Source organism: Chelonoidis abingdonii, chromosome 24 (genome assembly GCF_003597395.2).
Source record: "Chelonoidis abingdonii isolate Lonesome George chromosome 24, CheloAbing_2.0, whole genome shotgun sequence".
Classification (NCBI taxonomy): domain Eukaryota; kingdom Metazoa; phylum Chordata; order Testudines; family Testudinidae; genus Chelonoidis; species Chelonoidis abingdonii.
Window position 1 is genome coordinate 26,692,848 of NC_133792.1, and position 12,177 is coordinate 26,705,024.

The 12,177-nt window shown below is 43.1% G+C and overlaps 1 protein-coding gene across 2 annotated transcripts; it reads left to right on the forward strand.

Annotated features, from left to right (window-relative positions):
• The first annotated feature begins 107 nt into the window (after positions 1-107).
• FBXW2 (F-box and WD repeat domain containing 2) lies at positions 108-10,283 on the forward strand. Of its 2 annotated transcripts, none has more exons than XM_075060483.1 (8): positions 108-330; positions 417-522; positions 2,991-3,500; positions 3,900-4,094; positions 5,508-5,641; positions 6,607-6,693; positions 7,517-7,686; positions 8,552-10,283. In XM_075060483.1, exons 3-8 carry the CDS (start codon positions 3,011-3,013, stop codon positions 8,838-8,840), a joined length of 1,365 nt encoding a protein of 454 aa, XP_074916584.1. In that variant the 5' UTR covers positions 108-330; positions 417-522; positions 2,991-3,010; the 3' UTR covers positions 8,841-10,283. The 2 variants fall into 2 exon arrangements, with proteins under 2 accessions (XP_074916584.1, XP_032636695.1); XM_032780804.2 differs by having other exon boundaries at positions 135-222.
• Positions 10,284-12,177: the final 1,894 nt, after the last annotated feature.

Sequence of the window (12,177 nt, forward strand, 5' to 3'; positions counted from 1 at the left end):
CAGGCGAGCCTCGCTCCGCTGAAGGGATGGCTCTGGGCGGAGTCTCTGCCTCCTCGCGCAACAGCCGTAACCCAGCGGCCTTCTCTCTCGCCTCCTTTCCCTCTGTGGGGCCGGCAGGACGGAAACAGCGATAGGCCGCGGCGCAAGACACTGACGTGTGCAGTGCGCGCCGGAAGCTGCTCGGGTCGAGGCTGTGCCTGTAGTGGGATCTAGTGGCGGCAGGTTCGACCCCTGGGGAGAGGGGTGGGCAGGACCCGATTTCACCCTCCAGGGCCTCGGCCGCCTCCTCCCAGGCCCCAGTGACCCCCACGGGGAGGGGGAGAGATCGAGGTGTGGGCGGGGCGGGATCCTGGGGTGCAGCGGCTGAGCTGGGGTCGTGGAGAGGGAGTGACTGAATCTCTGCTTTGCTGCTGCAGGAGAAATGGCTGCAGAGGAATCCCAGCTCCTGTTGAGCTCCAGGGAGCCAAGTGAGCAATGGCTGGTGCCTGCTGAGAGACTCCTTGCGCCTGACACCTACCTAAGGTGAGTATTCCTGGAGCTCCCAGCCACAGCGCAGAGAAGCGCCCGACATTCTGAAGTGTAGCTGGCAAGTGGCTACACTTCCCCTCCCCATCTTACACAATAACCAGGTACAGGATCGCACTGGTCCCTTCTGGCCTTGGAATCCGTGAAAACCAGGTTCTAGCCTGGGCTGGGAATCGTTCTACAACTAGCGCTACATTTGTGCTTTAATAAAGGGTGCGATTTTTATATAGCTCAGGTCGTAGCAAGGCCTGTGAGAAGTTGCCTGAAGTTTTGACTGATTATCAGGGTCTGTTCTGTATTTGGTGAACTGTACACATAACACATTACCACCACTGTGACTAAAAGCTGTAGACTGTTGAATTAGTTGCTTGACCAAAATCAGTAATGAAACAAATGCTGGAAAACTCAGAACAATTTCTGCAACATTTGCATACTCAGGAGATGGGTAGGTCAACTGGATGTTAAGCTTTCTGTTCTACTCAAAATCATTAGACTCACTAATCAGAAACCAGAACAGATTTTGGTTTATATATAGAGGATTGAGTTTTGTTCCTCAGTCCATGTAATAACTACTGGCTCTAGCTATTGTGTGTATACAACAAACAAGGATCAGAAATTTTAAGAAGCTGATACATGCTTTACATGGAAAACCCTTCACCAGAGTGCAAGATGGGACTATCTGTAAGAAATTAACAAAACCCATATTAAACTATGGTCATAATGTCAGCTGTCTTTCCCTAAGACTTCTGTTGATTTAGAAGCCATTATTAATCTTGAGGGAAGTAAAGTCTTGTTATCTGTAGGTGAATTAACTGCTCTTCCTGCAGATCTGCTGTTCCTTTGGCATTGTCTATGTATGGGAAAACTAAGTATTTTGTTGCACCAATGCTATCAACAGGGAGACTGTGGTGTAGACTGAACAGATTTACACAGTATTAAAAGCTTGTCTGTCTACACAGTAGCTTCTGCTGTTTGTAGCACTGGTACAGAAAAAGCTACATTTTCCTAGCATATGTCTAGATACTGTCAGGATCATAGGACTGGAAAGGACCTTGAGAGGTCATCTAGTCCAGTCCCCTGCATTCATGGCAGGACTAAGTTCTCTAGACCATTCCAGGTAGTGTCTTCATAAGTCTTCACAACTGTTCTTTACCTTTCCTCCTTGCAATGCTTTTAGGACACATACCTTACTTTAACATATTTTGCTATAGGAGACAATTTATTACAGACTCTTGCAATCTTAAATTAATGCCTTTTCAGTACCTTGGATTTTGATTTCTACAGACTAAGTTCAACTAGCAGTCTAATAGGTTAACTAGTGTAAGTGGCTAGTGAGAGACTCTCTGAAAGAATAAATAACTCATGATGATTTTTAGTGACCTCAGCTTGAAGTATTGCTTATTTGTCTATACCTAGATGAATCTATATCTTATCTTATGGAGGCTGTACATAAAGTCTTATGTACCTCAATTTTGGTGTGATATTAGCCTGCCTGAATGCATAGAGTTAAATCAGAAGAAGCTGTAAGGGGGAAACTTGCTTCAAAAGAGGTTAAAATAACAGTGGCTGAGCCATTAATTGGGAAGAAGCTACTTACCTGGTAACAGTGGCTGAGCCATTAATTGGGAAGAAGCTACTTACCTGGCTCCATCCAAGCTAGAATGGCTTCCTCTTCCCAGTGCTAAACCTAGGATCAAAGGAGGATACTAAACCATTGCAGGACAACAGGCCAAGAAAAGGGAGTTGGTTGAGTGATTTGCCAGGGAGCATCAGTGAAAGCTGACAGGCATGAGAGAGAGACAAACTGCAACAGAACAGTCTGCTTCTTCCAACTCAGAGATGGTGCTAACTGATCTAGATAAATTATACCAAAGTTGGCAAGGAAGGATTAAGGGTTAGGTAAGGGAAAATATACATATAGATGTTTACTGTTTTACTCTTTGGTCTGTGTGCTTTGTACCTTTGCATGAATGTGTTTCGAATAAGCTGTTTTTTATTCATGTTAATAAGCTGCTGCCACAGGTTCCTGGAATGAAAGGGCTTACAAATGCCAAACCCACCTGGGGCTGTTGCATTAATATAGTGGGAAACAGGGTGGCTGATATACAGAGATCCAGTCTGAAGGTAGTTGAAGAGCATGGTTCTACCCAAAGAGAGGTGAAGGAAGCATGGCCTATACTCAAAAGGAACTAAGATGGATCTAAAGCATGTTTACAGGGAAAACAATGAAACTAGTACTTAGAGAAACATTAACTTACTATGGCCAAATACATTTCTTAAGACCATTGAATCTACTTTGTAAATGCTACATAGTTATCTATTGTATGCATTAAAAGTACTTTTTTGTACACTGACTTACATTATCAACATGAAGTTGAGAATGCTGATAAATCAATGATTAAAGATGAGAAATGTTTACATTATCTTTTTGAACAGAACTAACACAATATTTTGATGTACCACAGGTAAATTTTTCCATAACCTTATGGAGAAAAAGGACTTTGAAGCATGGCTTGATAACATTTCTGTTACATTTCTTTCTCTGACGGACTTGCAGAAAAATGAAACTCTGGATCACCTGATTAGCTTGAGTGGAGCAGTCCAGCTCAGGCACCTCTCCAATAACCTAGAGATTCTCCTTAAGCGGGACTTCCTCAAACTCCTTCCACTGGAACTCAGTTTTTATTTGTTAAAATGGCTTGATCCTCAGACCTTACTCACATGTTGCCTCGTGTCAAAGCAGTGGAATAAGGTTATAAGTGCCTGCACAGAGGTGTGGCAAACTGCTTGTAAGAACTTGGGTTGGCAGATAGATGATTCTGTTCAGGACCCTCTGCATTGGAAGAAGGTTTACTTGAAGGCTATTTTAAGAATGAAGCAACTGAAGGACCATGAAGCCTTTGAAACATCCTCATTAATTGGACACAGTGCCAGAGTATATGCACTTTACTATAAAGATGGACTTCTTTGTACAGGTGGGAAGCCCACTAGCTTTGGAGTCTATTATGATGCTTAAAGATTTCTCATTTTTGAGCTTTACCATGTGTTTGGTAACAATATAGTTTGTTTAAGCAGATTTATGATAGCTACGCTGTCAGCGGTGTTGGAGGAGGGATGGAATTGTAAGGAGTGAAGGTGGGAAACTGGGAGGCCATGCACCTAGCAATTAAATTGAAACTGTTGCAGTTGTGTTTGTGTAATATTGAAACTTCATCATTCCCGGAAAACTAGACCTTTCCTCATTAAGTAAGTCTCACCCTGCTTGAGTGGAGAGGAAATACTTAATTTAAGATACACATGTGGAAAAGCCCAGTATAAGTCTGGGAATTACATGTCACTTTAATGCAGCCAGTTATCGTGTTCTTAAACTATAGGTTCAGATGACTTGTCTGCAAAGCTGTGGGATGTAAGCACAGGGCAGTGCATATATGGTATCCAGACACACACTTGTGCTACAGTGAAGTTTGATGAGCAAAAGCTTGTAACGGGATCCTTTGATAACACAGTAGCCTGTTGGGAATGGAGCTCAGGGGCCAAGATCCAACATTTCAGAGGGCATACAGGCGCAGGTACGTTGAGCTTTTATTCAACTTAAGTCCATCAATGAAATTGTTAATTTATCCCTATCAAATTAGAAACGGAGATCAGAATTGGACCATTGTACTGCAGACACTGCTATTTGTGCTGTAAGTTTAATATTGTGAATCAGTTTCTCATCTTTTTTGAGGGGGAACCTGCTGGGGGGAAGGGGGGGGGGGACAGACCTACAAATATGCACACTAGCTCTGCTTGCTCTTTGGGGTAAGTCCTAGGCTTAGGCACACCCTGGTCTGCAGGGACATGGACACAATACTGGTAGTATAGTACTTGATGCCTGCTCAGTGTGATATGGAGCACAATTCACCAGGGCTACTTACATCCCAAGCTGGGGGAGGATTTGGGGAGAGGGATGAGGTAGGCCCAGTAGATCTGACCTTGCCTGTATCACTGGTAACTCTTCACATCTCTCTTCCTCTGAGGGAGTTACAGCAGGTGTAATAAGCTGCAGTAGCAGCTGCAGCTCCACACCCTGGAGGGAGAATTCTCTCTCACCAGCACTCTTCCAAATCTCCCTCATGTTATTTGGGCTGGTTCGTGGATCCCCAATTTGTCTTTTGGAGTTGGAAGGGTATCTGGAGTTTACTAATTCTGCTGTGTAAACATGCCCACTTAGAAATTCATCTTGCACCAAGGACAGGAGGCTACCTAGCAGAACAGCTGAGGCTTTAAATGTAGTAATTTTTTTTTTGTTTGTTTTTTTGGATGGACTAAGGCAGGGGTAGGCAACCTATGGCATGGGTCCCAAAAGCGGCACGTGAGCTGATTTTCAGTGGCACTTACACTTCCCGGGCCCTGGTCACCAGTTTGGGGGGGGGGGGGGGTTGCATTTTAATTTAACTTTAAATGAAGCTTCTTAAACATTTTAAAACCCTTATTTACTTTACATACAACAATAGTTTAGTTATATATTATAGACTTATAGAAAGATCTTCTGAAAACATTAAAATGTATTATCGGCACGCGAAACCTTTAGAGTGAATAAATGAAGACTCAAACAGCACTTCTGAAAGCCCAGGGGTCGGCAACCTAAGGCTTTTCAGAACTAGGATATTTAAAACAAAATGACTTCTGGAACACCTACAGTGGGGACTGGCCTAAATAATTAGGTTACACTACACTTAATTCATACATCAGTCAAAACAAAATCCTGCTAATTGAGATACTATTCTAATTTTATGAAGAACCAGTAGCCTTGGGAATCTAAGCTTTAAGGGGTGGAAATAACAGATTCATGTATTTAAAGTAACCATTCAATCTGTTTAAACCATTAGAATCTTTGAAAATTGAGGTTAATTGTGTTGGCCTGGTCCCCTCATCTCAGATGAGATGGAAGATAAATGTAGAGAGTGGTGCTATTCACTTAAAATCCTTCTTGCTTGTAGTTTTTAGTGTGGACTACAATGATGAACTCGATGTTCTGGTCAGCGGTTCTGCAGACTTCACTTTGAAAGTATGGGCCTTATCAACAGGAATGTGCCTGAATACACTTACTGGACACACTGAATGGGTCACAAAGGTAGGGTTGTACTGATATAGTCAAATCTTGCTTTGCAAGATAATACTGTAAATGTGTGTATGTTTTACACACATCCCATGCCTCCTCAAGTAGTAATCCTTCACTTGCAGCCATACAGGGGTGGGCTGTCAGTAACCAGAGATAAGCAGTTGATGCAGGAATTGTCAGTTGTGATTCAAAGAAAATCGTTGTTAAGATGTTACAAAATAACCCTTTGCCAGAAGAGAGACTAAGGTGCGTGAGGTAATATCTTTTATTGGATCCACATTTGTTGGTGAGAGAGACAAGCTTTCACGCCATACAGAGCTCTTCAGGTCTGGGAAAGGTACAAAAAGTTATCACCTCACCTATCTAGTCTCTCTAATATCCTGTGACCAACATGGCTACAATTATATTTTATAGAAGAGGCACTTACAAAAGCTACAGTGAAAACATTCAATCCACTTACATGATGCAGTTCCTATAGCAAAGTGAATGGAATGATTAGGGTTCAATGTTTTATTCCAGGAATGAGTGTGATTGTACTGAAGCCAAGCTACTTTGAAAGGCATAATTACAATGAAAAAAGTGCTGCTTTTCTGTAAAGTGTACAGTCAAAATGAAGGTGAGCAAAGTTTTCTCAAACGAGGAAGCTGGAATGCTTAGTTCTTAGCTGGTCAGGGTAATTCTAGAACCAAGTTTAACATGAGAGGGTTTTCTATCATAGTGATTTGTCAGCAGTGGGAACACAAAATCTTAATTGTTCTGGGTTCTTTTTGATGACAGAGTATTCTTCCTTAAAAGAACCTGTGCCCCACAGGCACAGTCATAGCAGAATTGCAAGTGTATTTAATCCTCTATTACTCAAATTGTCAATAAACCAGAGCAAGTTTTACACCAGATTTGAATAGGTAATTTAACATTTTACAAAATAGGGAATCTGTTTAGTGCGCTTTAGACCTACTTAACTATTTCTTCAATTGCAGGTGGTTTTGCAGAAGTGTAAAGTCAAATCTCTCATGCATAGTCCTGGGGATTATATACTTTTAAGTGCAGATAAGTATGAAATCAAGGTGGGTACTGCGTCTGTTTAAATGTGTATCACAGTGCAGAGAAGAATGGCACTTTCTGCATCTAGGGCATGCACTGGAGCTTTTAAGAGCACGTAGGCTGTGGGGAAAAAAATCCATCAGTGAAGCATTGTATAGAAGACAAATGGGTCTTTGAAGTTAGTGGTGGTTCTATGCTTTACTTTATATTTTAAGACTGAGTATCAAATGGCTGGGTGTGCATTAAGTGGGTAGCCCTGGGTTTGCAGTAAGGCATAAGTCCAAGTGCCTTCAGCCTCTGCCAACTGTACTGTTGTTGAAAACTCTTTTTCAGTAAAGGGGCTTACAGGTTGAGAGGGAGGAGGAGTTCTGATTTTAATAAATAGTTTAGAGTTTCATAATGTTTCTTATAAGTGTGCTCGTTGGGACTTTATTAATCTTCTGTTTGGGTAGTGAAGTTAATACAGTTAAGAAGACTAGCAAAAGATTTGGTGAAACATTTGTTGTTGCTAAAACTAGTCTGTTTTCTTGTTCACTTAATCTGTATTCAAGAGATTGAATATTAACTAAAAAAGCCTCTTCAGTGGAACTCTTCAGGCTTGAATCAATATTACTACTATTCTGTAGACTGAAAGCAAGAAAAACCTGAAAACCAAATACTTTCTGTAGTCAGGAACTCCACTTCCAGAAATTGTCTGAAATATAACTTGTCTGAATTCACTAGTTGTTGGCAACCCAGAATGACTACCACATAAATAAGTGCAAAGCAATCACTCTGCGTTCATGTAGCAGTTTACAGCTTGAGATACTTTATAGTATGGAAAAAATGGATTTTTTTAAATTGCAGATTTGGCCTATTGGAAGAGAAATAAACTGCAAATGCTTAAAAACCCTGTCCGTATCGGAAGATCGCAGCATCTCACTGCAGCCCAGACTGCACTTCGATGGTAAATACATAGTGTGCAGTTCAGCTCTAGGATTGTACCAGTGGGACTTTGCCAGCTATGATATTCTCAGGTAAATCTTTCAGTTTGAGACTAACTTTGCATCTGAAGCTTTACTGTTGAGGTTTTGAACAATGTGGTTCAAAACCACTATGGTAGACTACAGAGCCATTTGGTGGGACAAAGAAGCATAAGGACCATCCCTCTCATGGTACTGTCAGGCTTGAGACATCATAATACACCTCAATTTAATGGAATGATGTAGTCAGCTGTCCTGCAAACTGCAGGTGAGGGGGTCAGAGAAGATTAAGTTCTGTTATGGCCTTACTCTTAATTGTATGCTCAGTCTCAGAATAGTGTTGGCATCCAAAATCATAATTTCCCAAGAATAGGAATTATGGAAATACTGACAGACTTCTTTTGAAGAATACTAGCTCATTCAGCCAGCTGTGGCGCTAACCCAGAAGAAAAGCACAGTTTTACCTTTGTAACCTGCTTTTGGGTAGTTTCACCTCCTAATCTGGCTTCAGATATATCTTTGTGGGACATTTTCTAATAAGAAGGAATGCACCTAGAGCAGCCTCTTGCGGGGAGTGTGAAGGGGAGACTCCATATAAGTGAGGGGTTTCCTCCTGGGTACACTGGGTAAAGTTTTCAGAAGTGCCTCCCTTGTGGAAACTTGTTTTTTGTTAAGAGGGAGGTCTTAATCTACAGTCATGAAGTTTTAAATGGGCAATCTTAAATACACAGAGCCTGAACTGGAATTACAGGCCTGGATTAAGGCATATTGGCAGCTCTTTAGAGAAACTAACTACTTCTTCCTTATATCATTTTTTCCTTAGACTCTAATTTCTGCTCTCTGTAGATGCATACAGGGGATGAAGTTTAATAATATACGGTGATACCAGTTCTGCTTTAAACACTCTCTTGTCTTTCAGGGTCATCAAGCCTTCTGATTTTGCAAACTTGTCCTTGCTGGGCTTTGGAGATATATTTGCCCTATTATTTGATAACAAATATCTGTATATAATGGACTTGAGGACAGAAAAACTGATTAGCCGGTGGCCCCTGCCAGAATATAGAAAGTCAAAGAGAGGTTCGAGCTTTTTGGCTGGTGAAATGTCTTGGCTAAATGGACTAGATGGCCAAAATGACATGGGCCTGGTTTTTGCCACCAGTATGCCAGACCACAGTATTCATTTGGTATTGTGGAAAGAACATGGCTGAAGATGTGGCAGGATATTCATGAGTCTGGGGCTGGAAGCAGTGTGTCCATGAAAGAAGACTTTGCATGAACCAAAGTTGCACACCTAATGGTATCATCATGCAATGCACAATCATTTATCTTTTGTTTTGTAGGGCATTTGGGAGAGATGGGCTTGTTTTGACATAATACAACATAGCATGCTAACAATATTTGCCAATGAATTTAATCTGTACTTGGATTTAAGCACACATATTTGGGTTTTCTTGACAAAGTATAGATTATAAAAGTTTAAATCACTCAGATCAATCATTTAAGTCTAAAATGAAATGATGTTTGATCTGAAAGACTTCTATCTTTTGCTGAAACAGAAGGTGAAGGTACTATCTAGTTATGATAGGTTTTTATACATGTAACATCAAGTGCTAATCACAGTGCTAAAACCGCACCAGTACATAGAATATTCAGTGCACAACTGCATGGTTTACTCAACTATCAGCCTGTTCAGGAACTTGGTTTCTCCTTATTGTAGTTTTAAACTCTTAGCAACCTGAAGTCAAGGAAGTAGTAAAGTCCTTTTGCCACTATCAGAATATTTCTTGGTGACAGCGATAGCTTGTTTCCTTTTAAGTAAGGTGCTGTGTTAATACGATATTCCCGTCCCTTGGCCAGACTGGGGCAAATTCTTAGACATAAGCAGCATAAATAACTGCAGGATTTGAACTTGGAGAATTTGTGGGTGATTTTTTCACAGTTCACTGCTGGAGTGAAATTGGCACAGAAATACTCGGTCTTTTCCTGGACAGAATATACAGCACTATAAAACCAACCTGCAAGTTTAATGTGCCATTGCAGAGTTATTGAATAAATATTTTGGACCATGTGTTGGTCTTTCCTCAGGGACTGAAACATGGAATATTTATTTGCACAAAATTCTCCAGCAGTTCATCCAGCATGGCTTTATTAACATTGCATAACTGTTTTCTAGAGTTCGAGTGTCTGAGCACAGTTTAATCCATACATTTAGGGAAAATATTAAGCGAAAGGAACTTAAGACCTAGGCAGCAGGCTTTAGGCTCATGCGTTGTGCATCAAATGACATCTAAGGGCTGTCTACCATCCAACGTAATACGTGTGCTAATGAGTACAGAAGTACCTGTTAAATCTGGATTGGAGAAAGAGGATGAAAATTGTGACGTTAATACACCCTGTTTTCATAAAAGTTCAGGAGTTCTAAACATAAAAGAATAGAACTAAAAATTCATTGTACTCTTCTCTGACCAGTTTTACTAGGCCTGACCACTGTAGAAGGCGAAGATCTTTAGTAAATATTTTTAATAGTAGGTATTCAAATATTATGCTGAATCTGACTTTTATATTTAAAAGCTGTATCCATCATAACCTGACTCCTATGCTTTAGAACTGCATTTCTACATTTTGAAAATAAAATTTCCCCTCCATGTCTATTTTTACACTACTTCGAAATATAAGGCTCCTTGAAGATTAATGACTCTGTCCTTTACCTAACACAATTACATGGCTTCCATCACTGTAATAGCTAAGCATTTCAATGTACATATCCTCACATCACCCATTGGGTAGGCCAGTATAATAATTCCTTTTTCGCAGATGAGGAACTGAGGACCAGAGCCTCAAAGATGTTTAAACACCTCACTTCCATAGATTTCAATCAGGGTTACATACCTACATATCTTTGAGGATCTGCAGCTAACTGACTTGGGAAGTCACACAAAAAAAAGAGAATTGATCCTAGGTGTTTAAAACCAGGGTCCTAACTCATTCACCTCTTTATAATGGTAACTTGTTTTTGTTGAGACTAGTTAAAATACAAAACTTGATTGCAGCTGTAGTGAGGAGTGACGTTTGCTGTCAGTAACTACCAGTGTGGCGCTCTGCTCTTGTTCAATGATTCATAGACTCTAGGACTGGAAGGGACCTCGAGAGGTCGAGTCCAGTCCTCTGCCCTCATGGCAGGACCAAATACTGTCTAGACCATCCCTGATAGACATTTATCTAACCTACTGTAGTGAGGGGGCCGCCCTCCCCCACCCTCCTGAAGGGAATAGGCCAGAGAAGCTGCGGCCCCGGGTGGAGGCCCTGCTGCCTATCCCCGCCCCCCAGAAGTCAAGGGGCAGGACCGGAAGTCCAAGGCCCCCACTGCCTGTCCCTGTCCCCAGGAAGTCAAGGGGCGGGAAAGGAAGTACAAAAGCTGGGCCCCAGCCCTCAGTTGGGAGGAGGCTGTCAGAGAAGGCAGACGCTGAGGCCCGAACTCCCGCTGGGCCTGGCTTACCCTGCGCCTGGTATCCGGAGGGGTACTGGCCTGACCTCCCCTGGGGCCAGTACCCAGTGAAGCCGGCTGAGCCCTCTGACGCTCGGCCTGTGGAGCACTGGACCGGACCGCCTGAGCCCCGTTACCCTCAGGACTGGAGCGGACCTCCCACCATGGTTTGGGACCCCCCGGACGACGCTGGCGAAGGGCAGATACCCAGTGAGGGGGAGGTTGGAAGTGGCCCGGGGACAGCCGACTCTCGTCTGGCTGCAGACTCGCCTGAGCCCATGTCAGTGTGTTTCGGTCAGGATCCCCCACTGACTGTCAGCGGCGCTGACCACTGCTAGGGCCCCGGGCTGGAGCGCAGTGGAGTGGGAGGGCTTGCGTTCCCTCTGCCACCCCTTTAACGGTGGCAGACTCCCCCTCCCTTTTGCCTGAGGGGACCATCTACAGTGGTTGCCTGTCGCTCAGCCCTGCTGCGGGGCCTGAGCTTAACTGTGTGTGTTGCCCTGCCCTGCCCAAGGGCTGGGGCTTATATAGACGGTTGTCTCTTGCTCAGCCCTGCTGCGAGGCCTGAGCCTAACTGGGTGTGTTGCCCTGCCCTGCCCAAGGGCCTGGGCCTATATAGACTCCTGGCTTCGTGCCGAGCCCGATTGACAGGGCTGGGGCCTTCTACTAACTGTTTCCAGTTCCCTTGGCACCCCTAGTAAGGGGCAGGCCCCAGGCCGACGGAGTGCGGTGAGCCGGTGCGGCTCCCTTCCACCCCCCGTGTACGAGGGTTGAGCCCCGGCCGCGCCCTACTACACCTACTCTTAAATATCTCCAGAGATGGAGATTCCACAACCTCCCTAGGCAATTTATTCCAGTGTTTAACTACCCTGACAGAAACTTTTTCCTAATCTCCAACCTAAATCTCCCTTGCTGCAGTTAAAGTCCATTGCTTCTTGATCTATCATTAGAGGCTAAGGTGAACAAGTTTTCTCCTTCCTCCTGATGACACCCTTTTAGATACCTGAAAACTGCTATCATGTCCCCTCTCAGTCTTCTCTTTTCCAAACTAAACAAACCCA

What these genes read in the sequence shown, in the direction of transcription:
- FBXW2 (XM_075060483.1), top strand. Translation starts at nt 3,011, where the DNA reads ATGGAGAAAAAGGACTTTGAAGCATGGCTTGATAACATTTCTGTTACA. An exon ending in CAGAGGGCATACAGGCGCAG is followed by an intron (nt 4,095 to 5,507) that starts GTACGTTGAGCT and finishes TCTTGCTTGTAG; the next exon opens with TTTTTAGTGTGGACTACAAT. An exon ending in ACACTGAATGGGTCACAAAG is followed by an intron (nt 5,642 to 6,606) that starts GTAGGGTTGTAC and finishes CTTCAATTGCAG; the next exon opens with GTGGTTTTGCAGAAGTGTAA.